Genomic DNA, 18,284 nt, shown 5'->3' with positions numbered 1-18,284 from the left:
TGTCAGACACAGTGCCCCCATGAGCAGTGTCAGGCTGTGTGCCCCATGAACAGTGCCAGCCACAGTGCCCCGTGAATAGTGTCAGATAGAGTGCCCCGTGACCAATGTCAGACACAGCGCCCCCATGAGCAATTCCTGGCACAGTGCCCCCCATGAACAGTGTCAGGCACAGTGCCCCCATGAACAGTGTCAGGCACAGTGCCCCCATGAGCAGTGTCAGGCACAGCGCCCCCATGAGCAGTGTCAGGCACAGTGCCCCCATGAGCAGTGTCAGGCACAGCGCCCCCATGAATAGTGTCAGGCACAGTGCCCCCCATGAACAGTGTCAGGCACAGTGCCCCCATGAGCAGTGTCAGGCACAGTGCCCCCATGAGCAGTGTCAGGCACAGTGCCCCCATGAGCAGTGTCAGGCACAGCGCCTCCATGAGCAGTGTCAGGCACAGCGCCCCCATGAATAGTGTCAGGCACAGCGCCCCCATGAATAGTGTCAGGCACAGCGCCCCCATGAATAGTGTCAGGCACAGCGCCCCCATGAATAATGTCAGGCACAGCGCCCCCCATGAGCAGTGTCAGGCACAGCGCCCCCATGAATAGTGTCAGGCACAGTGCCTCCATGAGCAGTGTCAGGCACAGCGCCCCCATGAGCAGTGTCAGGCACAGCGCCCCCATGAATAGTGTCAGGCACAGCGCCCCCATGAGCAGTGTCAGGCACAGCGCCCCCATGAATAGTGTCAGGCACAGCGCCCCCATGAGCAGTGTCAGGCACAGCGCCCCCATGAATAGTGTCAGGCACAGCGCCCCCATGAGCAGTGTCAGGCACAGCGCCCCCATGAGCAGTGTCAGGCACAGCGCCCCCATGAGCAGTGTCAGGCACAGCGCCCCCATGAATAGTGTCAGGCGCAGTGCCCCCATGAGCGGTGGAGTTCCCCGGAGAGTCGCCAGTATACTGGTGTGGGGCCCCCACGCGTGTCCGCCGCAGTTAACCCCTCGCTGGCTGCCGCTCTTCCCCTGTCTCCTCCTCTCCCTCCTCCTTCCTCTCCTCCCCTCTCCTCTCCTCCCTCAGTCTCTGCTCTTCTCTGGCCGCTGTCTCCTCGTACTTTTCCTCCGTCCTCCCCTGCAGTCATGGCGGGGGCCCGGCCCGGGGTCCATGCCCTCCAGCTGGAGCCAGTCCGGGTGCCGGAGACCCTGCAGCGGGGCAGCAAGTTCATCAAGTGGGATGAGGTGAGCGGGGAGCGGCGGGGTGTCAGGGGTTAATAGTCCCGGCCGGCAGGGGGCGCTGCACGCTCGGGGCTGACCTGGGCATGCTGGCACTTGTTGTTCTGCTTTACGGTAAGCTTTCCTTATGGTACAGTGTCCATACCAGGGGCTTGCGGCTTGTCATCTGGTGTGGTACTATCACTCCCAGCGTGCCGCAGGATGAGGACTACACTCCATGGACCTGCTCGGGGTTGTCCATGTGCAGAGTACAGATGACAGGGCCGGAGGCAGACGACTCTATATCTCCGCAGATCAGGAATGCAAAGGTGTATGTGATCGTGTGAGCGGCGAGGGCAATCGTGTGTGGGATCTGCGTACAATCAATCACGTGTGAGATCTGCGTACAATCACTGGCGTGTGAGATCTGAGTACAATCACTGGCGTGTGAGATCTGCGTACAATCACTGGCGTGTGAGATCTGCGTACAATCACTGGCGTGTGAGATCTGCGTACAATCACTGGCGTGTGAGATCTGCGTACAATCACTGGCGTGTGGGATCTGCGTACAATCACTGGCGTGTGGGATCTGCGTACAATCAATCATCAATCACGTGTGAGATCTGTGTACGCACCGCTCTCGTCTCTCGTGATTGTGCAGATCCCACACGCCATTGATTGTACGTTGATCCCACACGCACCGCTCTCATGATTGTGTGAGATCTGCGTACAATCAATGGCGTGTGAAATCTGTGTACCATCACGAGAGCGGTGCGTGCAATTGTATGTGAGATCTATGCACAATCATGAGAGCGGCGTGTGCAATTGTATGTTATTATTATTATTATTTATTATTATAGCGCCATATATTCCATGGCGCTTTACATGTGAAGAAGGGGTATACATAATAAAAACAATTACAATAATCTTGACCACAATGTGACGGTGACTGGTACAGGAGGAGTGAGGACCCTGCCCGCGAGGGCTCACAATCTACAAGGGATGGGTGAGGATACAATAGATGAGGGTAGAGCTGGTCGTGCAGCATTATTTGTGGAGTGGTGGTTACTGCAGGTTGTAGGCTTGTCGGAAGAGGTGGGTCTTCAGGCTCCTTATGGCTATGTGCCCACGATGCAGAAATGAAGCAGAAAATTTCTGCATATCCCTGGCAGAAAAAACGCATGCAGATCGTGCATGCGTTTTTCCTGCAGAATACATGCGGAATACATGCGGATTCACATGCGTTAACGCATGTGTTTCCGCATGCGGACTGACAAGCACTTTCCAGGCGATAGCATCACTTGGAAAGTGATTAACAACTAGGTCACACTATATAAATCCATGCAAAAGGCATGGATTTATACAGTGTGACCGTAAAAATAAAAAAATAAAGCTATACTTACCCCCAACCCGCCGCGTGTGCTGTCGCGCTCCTTCCTGGTTCCTTCCTGGTTGCCGGCATCTCGCGAGACAGCCTGCGGTCACATGACCACAACGTCATCTCAGGTCCTGGAAGGAGAAGCGCTGCAGGGGCCGCCGGACAGGTGAATATAAACTTTATTATTTTATTCTTTTTTTCACAGGTACAATGGTGCCCAGGTCTGGATGAGAGTCTTCTCTCCTCCAGAATTGGGTACCATCCGCACATAGAGACGCATATAATCAGCTTGTACAAATGTACAGACACAGATTCTATGCGTCTCAATGCAAGTCAATGGCGGCGCTTCCGCAAAATTAATGAACATGCTGCGGATTTATTTGCGCTGCAGAAACGCTGCGGAAAAATCCGCAGCATGTGCATTGACATTGCGGAATGCCATTGGGGACCATGGGGTGCGGATTACCATGCGTTTTTGATGCGTTTTCTCTGCGGAATTTCCGCAGCGGAAACGCATCAAAAACGCATCGTGGGCACGCAGCCTTAGAAGGTTTCCACGGTCGACGAGAGTCTGATGTGTTGGGGTAGAGAGTTCCAGAGTAGGGGGGGGATGCACGGGAGAAATCTTGTATGCGATTGTGGGAGGAGGAGATTAGAGGGGAGTAGAGCAGGAGATCTTGTGAGGATCGGAGGTTGCGTGCTGGTATGTAGCGGGAGACTAGGTCAGAGATATATGGAGGAGACAGGTTGTGGGTGGCTTTGTATGTCATGGTTAGGGTTTTGAACTGGAGTCTCTGGGCAATGGGGAGCTAGTGAAGAGATTGACAGAGAGGAGAGGCCAGGGAATAGCGGGGGGACAGGTGGATTAGTCGGGCAGCAGAGTTTAGGATGGATTGGAGGGGTGCGAGAGTGTTGGAAGGGAGGCCACAGAGCAGGAGGTTGCAGTAGTCAAGGCGGGAGATGAGGGCATGCACTAGTGTTTTTGCAGATTCATGGTTGAGGAATGTGCGGATCCGGGAGATATTTTTGAGTTGGAGTCGGCAGGAAGTGGAAAGGACTTGGATATGTGGTTTGAAGGAGAGTTCAGAGTCCAGGGTTACCCCAAGGCAGCGAGCTTGAGGGACTGGGGAGGGTGGACAGCCATTGACTATGATAGATAGGTCAGTTGGGGGGGTTGAATGAGATGGCGGAAAGATGATGAATTCTGTTTTGTCCATGTTAAGTTTTAGAAATCTAGCAGAGAAGAAGGATGAAATAGCAGACAGACATTGTGGGATTTTGGTTAGTAAGGAGGTGATATCAGGTCCAGAGAGGTAGATCTGTGTGTCGTCAGCATAGAGGTGATAATGAAAGCCATTAGACTCTATGAGCTGTCCCGGGCCTAAGGTGTAGATGGAGAAGAGCAGGGGTCCTAGAACTGAACCTTGGGGGACACCGACAGATAGGGGGTGAGATGAGGAGGTGGTCTGTGAGTGAGAGACACTGAATGTCCTGTCTGTTTGATATGAGGAGATCCAGGATAGGGCCAAGTCTGTGATGCCGAGAGATGAGAGAGTTTTTAGTAAGAGGGAATGGTCCACTGTGTCGAAGGCAGATGACAGGTCTAGGAGGAGGAGGACAGAATAGTGTCTCTTAGATTTGGCGGTTAGTAGGTCGTTGGTAACTTTGGTCAGTGCAGTTTCAGTAGAATGGTGCGGTCGGAAAGCAGATTGTAGGCGGTCGAAGAGGGAGCAGGAGGAGAGGTGGGAGGACAGCTCAGAATGGACGTGTTGTTCCAGTAGTTTTGAGGCATAGGGGAGAAGTGATATGGGGCGATAGCTAGACAGAGAGGATGGGTCAAGGGAGGGCTTTTTGAGGATGTGTGTGATTGAGGCATGTTTGAAGCATGAGGGGAAGACACCAGTTGTTAGTGACAAGTTGAAGAGGTGGGCTAGGGCTGGGATGAAGATAGTGGTAAGGTTTGGGATGAGGTGGGACGGGATTGGGTCAAGTTTACAGGTGGTGAGGTGTGATTTGGAGAGTAAAGAGGAAAGTTGATCTTCCGTAATGGTGGAGAATGTGGTTTTGGAGGAGGAGGGTTGAGTAGGTGTGGGGAGGGGCTGTGGGGGCTTTAGGTAAAAGCTTTGTCTGATGGTGTCAATCTTCTGTTTGAAGAATGAGGCAAAGTCTTCGGCTGAAATAAGAGGAGAGGGAGGAGGCAGTGGGGGACGGAGGAGAGAATTGAAGGTGTTGAATAGTTGTTTGGGGTTGTGAGACAGGGAGTATATGAGAGATGAGAAGTATGTTTGTTTTGTTGCAGTGAGTGTGGACTTGAAGGTAGTGAGGGACTGTTTGAATGCGATGAAGTGCTCATTGGAGTGGGACCTTTTCCATCTATGCTCAGCAACCCTGGAGGCCCGTCGCAGTTCTTTAGTTAGGCTGGTGTGCCAGGGTTGTCTGTTGATTGTGCGAGCTTTGGTATGTGTGAGGGGGGCGACCGAATCGAGAGCTGCAGCTGTTGTGGTGTTGTATAAAGTGGCAGCAACATCTGCATCATGTAAGGAACTAATGTCTGTAAGAGGGAGAAGGGATTCAGAGAGTGAGTGTAGGTCAAGGTGTTTGAGATTTCTGCGAGGGTATGCAAGTTTGTGAAGTGGGGATTGTTGCCCTGGAGAGGAGAGGGTAGAGAATGTAAGTAGGTTGTGGTCAGAGAGAGGGAGAGGTTAGATAGGGAACAGAGGCGGGTGAAGATGATGTCCAGCGTGTGGCCGTCTTTGTGGGTGGGTGTGGAAGACCACTGGGTAAGACCAAAGGAGGAAGTGAGGGATAGCTTAGAGGCGGCTGAGAGGGAAGTGTCAATGGGGATGTTGAAGTCGCCCATGAGGATAGTGGGGATGTCAATGGAGAGGAAGAAGTAGCCAAGTGGTCAAAGAAAGTGGTGGCTGATTCTGGGGGGCGGTAGATGACAGCTAGTTGGAGGTTGGAGGGGGAGTAGATGCGCACGCAGTGCACTTCAAAAGAGGGGAGAGTAATTGAGGGTGGCAGTGGGATATGGGTGAAGGAGCAGTTATCTGAGAGGAGGAAACCTATTCCTCCACCGTGCTTGCCGGTGGGGCAAGGGGTATGGGAGAGGTGGAATCCGCCGTACGAAAGTGCAGCAGGAGAGGCCGTGTCAGTGGGGGTGAGCCAGATTTCAGTGATGCCGAGGAAGGAAAGCTTGTTGGTGATGAAGAGGTCGTGAATGTAGGAAAGTTTGTTGCAGACGGAGCGAGCGTTCCATAGAGCTCCTGTTAGGGGGATTGGGGAAGCGGGGGCTGGGCGGATGGGTATAAGGTTAGAAGGGTTACGAGAGTTTGGGATAGATCGTGGGTAGGAGGTGGAAGTGACTGTGGGGATGTGGTGAGGAGGGCCAGGATTTGGAGAGATGTTGTCGGCAGTGAGGAGGAGCAGAGAAAGCGTTAGTAGGTGGGAGCAGGAGAGGGCATGAGGTGGCTGTCTGTGTTTGGAGGCAAAGGATTGTATGTTGAGGAATAGCTCTGAGGAGGAGGTGAGATGGGTCGGGAGAATGGAGGGAGAGATGAAGAGTTCCTTACTAGGTGTAGGGATTAGGGGTGGTTGTAAGAAGTGAAGGATTAAGGGGGTGAGAGTGAAAACAAACACAAACATTGTTTACTGTGACTTAGTATCCAGTTACCTTCAGTTCCCTTCAGATTCAATTCAGAATTAATTCATATTTCTCACACTTAAGCAATGGACACTTAAGGTGATGGACACAGACTAAAGTCTGACACAGACTCCTGGCTCACAATATGTGAGATCTGTGTACGATTGCTTTGGATGTTTGCACAGTCACAAGTGAGTGACTGTCTGCAATCTGCCATGTATGTACAATCGCCTGTGAGCGGTGGGTCCAATTCCAGGTGAAGGGTCTGCAGCGCTGCCTGTGTCATACCTGTCCTGTGTGTACAGCATCCTGTGGCTGTAGTGATGGGCAGGGAGCCGTCATTACAGTGGTCCGGCCCTGTGTTCTGGGTCAGGTGAGTGGGCGCTGAATGTAACTCCATAAACTGAACCAATATAAAGAAGGGGCTGCACCGGCCGGCAGTGGGCTGCGTTTAACCCTTGATTTACCCCAGGAGCTCACGTATACATCCTGTCCCTGATGAGTGCACGGGCCGTGACACCTCTTGCACGGTGTGACATGGCAGTGGCCCGGCGTCCTTGTGCTCCATTGTTGGCATAAAATATTGGAGTGGTTGGTAGGTGACCCACATGGACGCCGTACTCCTACCAGTGTATGGGGTGTAACACATACGTATGTCAAGGGGGATTGACATTGATTGGCTGTGAGTGTGGCAGATCTGTCGCTACTTTGTTTCAGTGGGAATCAGTGCTCTCCGGCTGTTGCCTGAATTCTGAGTCCTTCTTTGATCTCTATGGGGGAGGAATTGTGGACTCCATCCTTGAGTAGAAGAACAATGCTAGAAGCCCATGCGCCCAGACATTAGTAGCTGGCATCTTTTGGGGCTCTTTTTCATCGCCTGTGTCTATGAATAGTCTTATTTCTGAGCTCTTGTGCTGCCGTGTACAAAGGCAATAAATGCAACATTTTACCTTGTGTCATGATTGAAATCCGCAACATTGTATAGTATCAGCAAAGTGGATCCCAGGTTGCATTTGTTGGACCCCGCAGGTGGCGGTCTGTTGGACCCCGCAGGTGGCGGTCTGTTGGACCCCGCAGGTGGCGGTCTGTTGGACCCCGCAGGTGGCGGTCTGTTGGACCCCGCAGGTGGCGGTCTGTTGGACCCCGCAGGTGGCGGTCTGTTGGACCCCGCAGGTGGCGGTCTGTTGGATCCCGCAGCTTGCGTCTGTTGGACCCCGCAGGTGGCGGTCTGTTGGACCCCGCAGGTGGCGGTCTGTTGGATCCCGCAGCTTGCGTCTGTTGGATCCTGCAGGTTTCTTTTGTTTTGTGCAGAAATTGTCTCTTGTTGCCTTTTCCCCCTGTGCAGCATGTCCATTTCTGTTGTGGAATCCCATCTTTTTACCCTTTCATTTCAGTGGGGACCTGAAATCCGCTGGTTTACTTGTCTGCTGGTATTGTTTAGGTGCATTCATTAGTGTGTGCAAAAAACGCATGAATAAGTGTAGAAAGCGGATTTTAGATGCAGAAATCGGTTTTTAAATTCACTCCAAAATCTGCTGAATGTGAACTCCGGCTTAGAGGAGGGGGGGCAGCTTTTGTAGGTTGAACATACGGCAAACTTGTGTGTGCATTTATTACGTTTGGTCCTTTATATATTGGGAAGTTTGAATGTTACAAATGCATTTAACCCTTTTGACTAAAGCCAAGATCTCTGCTGCGGAGAACTAGTACCAAGTGGACGACGGTGAGTCGTAGGTGAGGGTTCAGGGCCCTGACAGTACTAATACTCCGCAGTTATAAGCCGTGACCCTATTTCCATCCGATCTGAGTGCAGACCAGGAAATGCTGGTAATGTGTTACATAACGGAGGCCGCTCGCTCTGTCCTATGTAAGGACCATCTATAAGGCCCACACGGACTAATTACCAGCCATCTGGTTCCTGTGGCTCCACGCTGGGAGTTGTAGTTTCGGGGCAGCTGTAGGGTACAGGCCGCTGCTTTGTGCCGTGTAACAAGCTGCACTCATATATAATCCACCTTTGTATCTTTCCTCTTTTGCTGACAGCTGCGTTTTTGCCCATGTGAATTACGCCCTGGGCTGGTTTCACATAGAGAAATCTGTAGCTACAACAGAGCTCTGCTTACAATCCACAATGCAAGTTGTTACTTTGTTGCAGTTGGATGTGATTTAGACCCAGGTCTCCAGTTAATGAGCCTGGATAGTGTTACTTTGTTTCCAGTCTGATCTATCAGAAAATGATGTTAGAAAGCAGGACTATCCCTCTGGTGAGCCGCGTCGCCGGATGGCAGAGTAGTAGTCCTGTCATTGTAGAATCCTCGATGCAGATTGTCATAGAGTTAGGTCAGGTCGTGTTTCTGACGTTTGCAGCGGGTTATTATAAGTGTGAAACGCATTAGTCCACCTCCAATACGTTCGCACCGAGTATTTTGGCGTGGATTTTTCTTGGTTGAAAAATCCGCTTCTAAAAACATATTTGGTTTTTGGAACGTTTTAGTAAGAGCACATGTTTATTTTGCCACTGCTTGTTGTGGTTTTAAATATTGTATGGGATGTATCAAGAGGGATCATTTTTTTGGCACGTTACCAAGGCAAAAACTTCAGTAAAAGCAGACAATGCAATAAAAACCGCAACAGAAGTTGTGTTAAAAAACCAGAGCAGAAATGGCAAAATAAACTGCTGAAACAACCTCAGCAAAAACTGCATCACAAACATCAAAAACTGCAGTAGAAAGTGCAATAAAAACAGCAGCAAAAACGGCATCAGGATCTGCCAATAAAAATAGCATCAAAAAACGGCATCAGGAACTGCCAATAAAAACAGCAGCAAAAACGGCATCAGGAAGTGCTATAAAAACAGCAGCAAAAACGGAATCAGGATTTGCCAATAAAAATAGCATCAAAAAACGGCATCAGGAACTGCTATAAAAACAGCAGCAAAAACTGCATCAGGAACTGCCAATAAAAACAGCAGCAAAAACGGCATCAGGAACTGCCAATAAAAATAGCATCAAAAAACGGCATCAGGAACTGCTATAAAAACGGCATTAGGAAGTGCTATAAAAACAGCAGCAAAAACGGCATCAGGAAGTGCTATAAAAACAGCAGCAAAAAACGGCATCAGGAAGTGCTATAAAAACAGCAGCAAAAACGGCATCAGGAAGTGCTATAATAAAACACAACAAAAATTGCAAATTTTGATGTGATTTGCTTACAAAATAGCCATTGGGTAAATTCTACTATAGCCCTTTGCATATTAATTCTGACTCTGATTTCTCAGTAATGGAGGAACGGACCGGCCATGTAAAGGTATTGCTGGACTTGTCTTTGAAAGAGCTGCATGTGCATATAAAAATTTGGGGTGTAAAATCCTCCAGACAGGTTCTCTTTAAATGCAAAAAACACGTCAAAATGCAGCACAACAGCGTAAATAACGTGTGTTCTTACACACTGTTTCCAATCCGCAGCATGTCAGCTTCTCTTGCGGGTACTCTGAGTTTTCTGTGCAGATTTTTCCCATAGACTTACATTAGATGCGGAAAATCAGTAGGTAAAAAATTCCACATGCGTTTTTAGTGTATCAATAAAGTTTTGTCAAAGTCAAATACCAGGAAGTATCAAAAACAACAGTGATGTTTAGATGCTCGTTGTAAGGCTGTGTGCCCACAATGCGTTTTTTTAAGCGTTTCCGCCACGGAAATTCTTGGTAGAAGGTCTGCCATGTTCCCCAATGATAATCCGCATGTGCACATGCCGCAGAAATTTCCGCTGCAGATTATCATTGCGGAAAAATCCGCAGCACTACCAATTATTTTGCGTAATCGCGGCGTTTTCGCCGCCATCGACTTGAATTGAAACGCATGATATCCGCATCACTACATGTGCACATGCGGATATCATGCGTTTCAATGTGCTTATTGTACCCGGGTCTGGAGAAGAGGAGACTCTCATCCAGACCCGGGTACCATTGTACTGTATCTGTAAAAAAAAAAAAAAAAAAAGAATTTAAAATAAAAAATATACATTATACTCACCTTCCGATGTCCCCCGGTCTCCTTGTCCGGTGCGTCCTGGCTCCCCGGCGGCTCGCTGTGGTCTAAAAGGACCTTCCATGACGTAATTTAGTCATGTGACAGGTCACGCGACCGCTGACGTCGGCGGTCGCGTGACCTGTCACATGACTAAATTACATTATGGAAGGTCCTTTTAGACCACCGCGAGCCGCCCAACACACTGGACAAGGAGACCAGGGGCCACCAGAAGGCGAGTATGTTTATTTCTTACCATTCTTTTTAACTACTAACTTGGTCACACTATATAAATCCATCCAAGTTGTCAAGCGCTTTCCAAGTGATGCTAAAATCGCTTGGAAAAGCTCTTGATAACCCGCATGCAAAATCGCATGTGAAAAATGCGGGACATACGCTTGTCCGTGGCAGAAAAACGCATGTACAATCCGCATGCGTTTTTTCTGCCAGGGAGATGCAGAAACGCTCAGGAAAAAATCCGGAGCATTTCTGCATCGTGGGCACATAGCCTTAAGTTCTGTGCACACGTTGCAGATTTGTCACATTTTTTTTCTGCGCAGATTTGTTACAAAGCCTGAAGGGTTTCGTGTTCTCCAGCAAAGTCAATGAGAATTCTGAAGTCTCATGCACATGTTAGACTGTGTGCCCACGATGCGTTTTTTTAAGCGTTTCCGCAGCGGCAAAAACGCTGCAGAAACGCTTAAAAAAACGCATGGTAGAAGGCCTGCCATGTTCCCCAATGATAATCCGCACGTGCTGTGCCCATGCTGTGGAAATTTCCGCTGTGGATTATTATTGCGGAAAAAAACGCAGCACTACCAATTATTTTGCGGAAGCGCTGCGTTTTCGCCGCCATTGACTTGAATTGGAACGCATGGAATCCGCATCACTGGATCTGTACATGCGGAATCCATGCGTTTCAATGTGCGGATGGTACCCGGGTGTGGAGGAGAGGAGACTCTCCTCCGGACCGGGTACCATAGAACCTGTAAAAAAAAGAATAAAATAAAAAAATAAATATTATATTTACCTTCTAATGGCCCCTGCGCTCGTCCTCCCTTGCTGGCAGATTGCGGCGGACTGAAGAACCTGCGCTGACATAATAGTCATGTGACGGGTCACGCGATGCTGACGTCGGCAGGTCCTTCATTGTAGTGTACCCCGATCTGCCGGCAGCCAGGAAGGAGTGAAGCAAGACTCCGGGGGCCATCAGAAGGTAAGTATAGATTTATTTTTTTATTTTTTACCATTCTTTCGGTCACACTATATAAATCCAGGCCGGTTGCATGGATTTATATAGTGTGACCAAGTTGTCAAGCACTTTCCAAGTGATGCTAAAATCGCTTAGAAAGCGCTTGTCAATCCGCATGCGGAAATGCATGTGAAGAACGCTTCACATCCGCATGTCCCTGGCAGGAAAACGCATGTACAATCCGCATGCGTTTTTTCTGCCAGGGAGATGAAACGTTCAGGAAAAAATCCGGAGCATTTCTGCATCGTGGGCACATAGCCTTACTTATTTTTTCCTTGCAGATTTAGATCTGCAGCATCTCAATTCTTTTAAGCGTTTTTGCTGCAGATTTCACTCTGCAGCAAAAATCTGCACCAAAAACGTGGCACAATGCGCCTATTTTACGCAGTGTTTTTCCTGCCAACAGAAGCAAAAATTTCTGCACCAATTACTTAATGTGTTCATATGCCCTAAGAGGACTTGATGCGTTTTTTTAATGTGGATTTTTGCACGGAATCTGCTCCAAAAACCTTGTTAAAAAAGAAAAAAAACTTGTAAAAGTCTGTGTACCCTCAGGCCAGCGTAATGGACAAGAAGTTCCTCATGGATCAGTCTTGTTAGCGTCAGAACTGGAGAGGCAGGGAGATGGTGAATGTAATGGATCCTTTACATGACCTCATTTACTAGCCTGATTAGACAGGCCGACCAGAATTCTGTGTGCACAGAACAATCGTTAATACAATCGTGCGGCGCTCGATTGTATTGCAATTGCCGACACACAAAATAACACTTTGCTCTTTTGTCAGGGTGATTGCTAGTTAATACTCGGAAACTAGAGTTTCTGCAAATGCTCATACCCCGCTTTTTGGCTAGTCTAAGGCTGGGTTCAGATGAACATATTTTTCATCCGTACGTCCACTTTTTACATTTGATTTTTTTTTTTCTAACATCAACAACCTAATAAATAACAAAAGGCCGCATACAGTTCCCTATCTTAACAATTGCAATGGATCAGTAAAAAAAGCATGATATATAGATGATGACCCATACTATCCGTATGTTATCAGTTTTACATACGCAGAGTATATGGACCAATTATGTCACGGGATACCGTGTCAGAGAGGGGTCAGAAGACCGCGGTGTCTGGTTTCACAAACTCCTGCACTGGTTAGAAGTTCAGTTGAAGCTCCTGGAGCTTTCCTACCTGGATGGTCTCAGCTGTTCAGTGTTGGCCACTCCTCTCTGCTATATATACTTCGCCTCTGGCACTTAGGGATTACCAGTGTTAGTTCTGAGGCTATGTGCCCACGATGCAGAAATGAAGAAGAACATTTCTGCAGCATTTCTGCATCTCCCTGGCAGAAAAAACGCATGCAGATTGTGCATGCATTTTTCCTGCCAAATACATGCGGATTTGACGCGTTATTCACATGCGTTTCTGCATGCGGATTGACAAGCGCTTTCCAGGCGATTTTAGCATCACTGGGAAAGTGCTTGTCAACTAGGTCACACTATATAAATCCTTGCAAACAGCATGGATTTATATAGTGTGACCGAAATGTTTAAAAATAAAAAAATAAACCTATACTTACCTTCCGATGGCCCGGCGTGTGTTGCTGCGCTCCTTCCTGGCTGCCAGCTGATCGCGGGACACTGCACTGAAGGGCCTGCGGTCACATGACTGTGACGTCACCGCAGGTCCTTCAGTCCTGCCCGCACGCACAGGGAAGGAGACCGCGGGCCGTCGGAAGGTGAATATAAACTTTATTTTTTATTTTATTCTTTTTTTTTACAGGTACAATGGTACCCAGGTCTGGATGAGAGTCTTCTCTCCTCCAGACTTGGGTACAATCCGCACATTGAAACGCATATAATCCGTGAGAACAAATGTACTGACACGGATTATGTGCGTCTCAATGCAAGTCAATGGCGGCGATTACGCCGCGCTTCCGCAAAATTAATGGACATGCTGCGGATTTTTGAGCGCAGCATGAACGCTGCAGAAAAATCCGCAGCATGGGCATAGAACTTGCGGAATCCCCTTGGGGACCATGGGGGGTGGATTACCTAGCGTTTTACAAGCGTTTACGCTGCGGAAATTCCGCAGCATATACGCTTGAAAAACGCTACGTGGGCACTTAGCCTAAATGCCTGGTTCTGGAGTTTGGAGATTATTCAGGAGATATTTTGCTTGGCGTTTTGTCAGTGTGCACATCATCCTCTTCTATTTGGTTTTTCCTTCCTTTAACCCTAGAACGCATACCTGGGGCCTCGCAGGCCCGCCCTGTTAATTGTTTTCTATTTTCTGCAAGATTTCTTTAGTTAGAATTTTGAAACTCTAGGTATTCCTCAGGTATATAGTTGTTTGTCATTTCCAGTTGGTCATTTATTTATTATTTGCACACGGGCCTAAAAGGCCCCAGGTATGTGAAAGTGTAGATTTTTATGGTCATGCGTTCTAGGGTTAACTCCCCTGTGTTCCACTCTGTTGTTTTGTGTGAGTATTTTGTATGGTTAGTATTTTCATTTATCCCTGTCCGTCTTCCCTTGTTTTTTCTTGTTAGTGTGTTCCTATACACTTCAGCTTCCCACTACCCTGGATTGGGGGGGGGGGTCAGATAAAGGTTAATATAGGAGCATAGCAAGGCACGTGAACCCAGCGTCTCCACCTTCCGGAGTAATCTGGGGAACAGGGATAGACTAGGGCGCCCCCAGGTTCTAGTTACCTGGTTAGCTCCCATAGTCCCAATACCGTTGTGACACATTATACATGTGTCTGCACAAGCCCTAAATGTCCTATAATAATAACTTCTATTCTTTACAAAACTCTTTCCCAACTCTTTTAATATATCAAACTGAAAAACTTCATAATAATCACTCGTGGAAACTTGGGCCATTGTCTTTTGTATCTCTCCATAGACTTTTTCTAAATGCAGGGCTAAAGCTTTTATTACTGTGAAACCGTTCCCCATCTTTTGCCTCAATACTTTAATGCTACTTTTGAGCCAAATTAGCGGTTTGCAGGGGGTGGCGGGACGGTATGTGATCAGCTGATCGCCATGTGACCACATTTTGCAACTTATTTAACCGCATGAGAATGTGTCAGTGGATTTTTGCAAATTAATTTATAGTCTCGTTAAGGCATCTGCGAATGTATCCCTGTGCATTAATATTGTGAATATTTACAGCAAGTTCTTAGAATACAACTCTTCTTGTAACCACTCTTCATCTAATCGAGCATGCAAGTTGGAGGAAATCCACCTCTTCACACAGACCGGCATTTATGACCAATTTAAATACGGATACTGTTTCAAGCGTTCACCCATTATGCTGTTTCTTCTTAATGAGAATCTGTCACCAGGTGAAAAGTGTCCAGTTTTTGTTCTCATTTTATTCCCGCTGCTCCCCTGAGTATTACAGTTTTTGTTTTTTTACAAACCGTCATATGGTTCCAGTGATATGGGCCTTTTTTATTTAGTGCATTTCTTTTTGTTTATGAGGGGGGGTGTCTCACAGGATCATCTGGGGCGTGTCTTTAGGCTGCTCTGCATAATTACCTTGTGAGCCACGCCCCCCTAGTAAAGACCATAAAAAATTGCACCAAATAAAAAGGCCTGTATCTCTGGAACCTTATGACAGATTTAAAAAAACCCAAAAACTGGAATACTCAGGGGAAAAGCGGGAATACAATAAGAGCAAAAACTGAGCACCTTTGGTTTGGTGACAGGTCCACTTTAACAAACCTGTACAGAAACAATACGCAAAAGGAGCCCATTTCCAATGCTGTGTCTTGACTACTTGCCTCTTGACCAAGCTCCCCCCAATCTGCTGAGCCCCACCCCCCCAGGTCCACCCTGGTTCTCGTTATCAGATTACAAAGTTAAAGGGAATGGGAGATGAAGAAACAGCCATGCTCTTGAGATCAGTAGAGCTTCCGGCAGTCAGTCCTCCTTCTTCTCATTGTCTTGTGTGCAGCTGTAGTACAACTGGCTGCAGCAGAAGCCTCCCCCATCCTCTGCTCCTGTCTGCAGTAGGACAAAAATCACTAATGCTGCATTCACACATCCTTGTGTCACGATCCAAGCACGGCCTGAACACGGTACTCCTGACCCGATTTGCACAGCCTCATGTATGCATATGAGCCCCATCCAAATCTTATTAAAGGGATTGACTCATCATCTTAAATGGATAAAATGGCAAAGTGCTTCTAAAAACAAACAAACAAATTTTGCAATTTACCTCTTATTAAAAATCCTTTCTGTTCTCAAGAACAGTGGAATTTTTGTTTGCTGAGTGCAGAGGTGGTCGGTAGCCTATCAGCGGTGGCCAGTCTTTTAGGCAATGAGTGCAGCACTTACAAGATCTACCCAATAGTGCTTGTAAGCGCTCATTCGGCCAGCTCCAATGTCACTGATCCCAACTATCAATCAATAGCTCGAAGCCAGGAGGAAGAGGAGCTCCCCTGATGACAAATTTTGTGACAACCCCTTTAAGTGATCTCCTGTGTGTCTGATATCCAGATCTGATATTGATCTCACATCTGTAGATACAAGCAATCTTTTCCATCAGCCACTAGTTTATCTCATGGGCTGCTGAACTGTAGATTTGTTCTAGACTTTCTTATGGTGGCACGTACGCAGTCCACCATTTATATGTACGGTATATATCACATACGGACTATGTTCACACACAGCTTTTAATTGAACTTTTAAATGGCTCTGCTCCAAAAACCTCTTTCAAATTCATTTTTGAATACACTTCCTATTCAATCCACATTACTTTTAATAAAATCAGATTTTTTTTTTTCAGACAAGGACATAACACTTCTTTGATGCATATTCTTCTTGGAATTCACACCAAGCTTGATACTGAAGTCAAAAGGCTCCAAAAAAAAAAAAGTTTAGAAAAAAAAAAAAAAACTTCTCAAAACCATTTTAAAAGTTCATCAAAAACCTCATATTAACTAAAAAAACCACAAAAAAAACATGTGGATTAAAAAATCCACATTAAAAAGAGATTCAGGATTTTTAGCTTAGTTTTTTTTCTGCTTCAAATGATTCATTTGTCAATTTTATTTCATTTTCTTCAAATCTCAAGAACTGACATGTTTCTTCTTTATCCACTTGGCAAAAAATAACAATTGTAAAAAAGAAAGATTGAAATGATTTATGCAAAATCTATTTAAATCACTTTTTCATGTAGCTTGATACAATAGCGGCAATGTAGATGAGATTTATCAATTAACTCCTAGATATTGTAAATATTTTCAGTAAATAAGTTGATGTCAATTTTCAAACTCTTGCACAATTCATTTCAGGCTTCACCCTTGCAATGCATAGAAGCAAAACCCGCTTGTAAAACCCGCCTGTTTTATTTGCTTCAACTTTGCAGCAATTTTGCTACAAAATCCAAGTTAGATTTGCTACAAACAAATTCATTGTCTTTACAGGGAGCATAAAAGTGAACTGTTGGATTGTTCAGTTTTCCCACCTAAAATCAAAGTGGAACCAGTATATAATTATATATGGCACAAATATACTGCAGCGTGATGGATAGCCCACTGTACTGCAGAAAAAAGTCTGGTTATATGTCCCTCGTCGTACACAATCGTGTATGTTACTCACAGATTCTAGTAGAAAATAATGTGCATGTGCAGGCAGTCATTTGTATCCAGACATGTGGAAGCTTGAAGCGTCTTAAAACAAATCCAGTCATGTAATAGCTATGTTTTTTTTACTTCTCCATGTTGCTGTTTTGATGTAGATGAAAACTTAGCGCTAATAAAAGGTACAGTGTTGTGGAAAAAATGCTGCAAAAAAATAGACCTGTTTATAGTTTTTTTTATTAGTTAACAAAATGCAAAGTGATTGAACAAAAAAGAAATCTAAATCAAATCAATATTTGCTGTGATCGCCCTTTGCCTTCAGAACAGCATCAGTTCTTCAGGGTGCTTGTACTTGCATACAGTTTTTGAAGGTTGCTCCAAACCTCTTGGAGAACTAACAACAGATCTTCAGTGTACAAGGTTCTTACAAATTCTTCTGTCTCTTGATGTCCACATTATCACATCTGTCTGGGATTACGTTAGTGCTCTATGGGGGCCATATCATCACTACACTTTAATTAAAAAGTCCCCTTTTTACTGTAACTTCTTTATGTTTTTTTTCTACTTCCTGTTTGATGACACTTCATTTGAGAATCCAAGTGCATGTTGTGTACTCAAATGAGTCATCATAAAGGGGCAGAGGCTGCCGTCATTGCCGCAGCCTCTGCCCCCTCCCTGAAATTAAGCATCATAAATGATGTCCGTTTCAGGGACTGGGCTAGTCTCTGCTCTACCGAGCTTGCATCTGTTGTCAATTCCGACGAATGGTCAGCCGGTTCTTGTCACTGTGCACTGTTCTTCTCAGTGCACAGTGACAGTGCGCTCCCTCGTGCCTCTGATGAGAAGTGATGAGTTGGCAAGTGAGTGCACTGTCACTGCGCATTGTAAGGAGAGAGCAAAGAGAGACCAGTGCCGCTCCCACAAGTGACGTCACTGATTACACTTCATTTCAGGGAGGTGGCAATGACCGCAGCCTCTGCCCCCTGATGATGACTCATTTGACTATTTCAGCATGCACTAAGCAAAGCGTCATCACACAGGAAGTGGTAAAAAATAAAAATAAGCAGTTAGGCTAAGTGCCCACGATGCAGAAATGCTCTGGATTTTTCCTGAGCGTTTCTGCATCTCCCTGGCAGAAAAAACGCATGTGGATTTTACATTTTTCTGCCAGGGAAAAGCGTTTGTCGAGCGTTTTTAGCATGCGATTT

The 18,284-nt window shown here is 46.7% G+C and overlaps 1 protein-coding gene across 1 annotated transcript in view; it reads left to right on the top strand.

Annotated features, from left to right (window-relative positions):
- Window positions 1-1,026: 1,026 nt before the first annotated feature.
- PLCB3 (phospholipase C beta 3) overlaps window positions 1,027-18,284 on the top strand; it is a 93,632-nt gene continuing 76,374 nt past the window's right edge. Inside the window, exon 1 of the mRNA XM_073658513.1 lies at window positions 1,027-1,221. Within this exon, the coding sequence (XP_073514614.1) occupies window positions 1,123-1,221 (99 nt within the window). The 5' untranslated portion in view covers window positions 1,027-1,122. The remainder of the gene's footprint in view (window positions 1,222-18,284) is intronic.

This window comes from Phyllobates terribilis, unplaced genomic scaffold (genome assembly GCF_046119375.1).
Source record: "Phyllobates terribilis strain yellow unplaced genomic scaffold, ASM4611937v1 Scaffold_13__5_contigs__length_258822181, whole genome shotgun sequence".
Lineage (NCBI taxonomy): Eukaryota > Metazoa > Chordata > Amphibia > Anura > Dendrobatidae > Phyllobates > Phyllobates terribilis.
The sequence above is the reverse complement of the archived record's forward strand: the minus strand, read 5'-3'. Positions and strand labels throughout refer to the sequence as shown.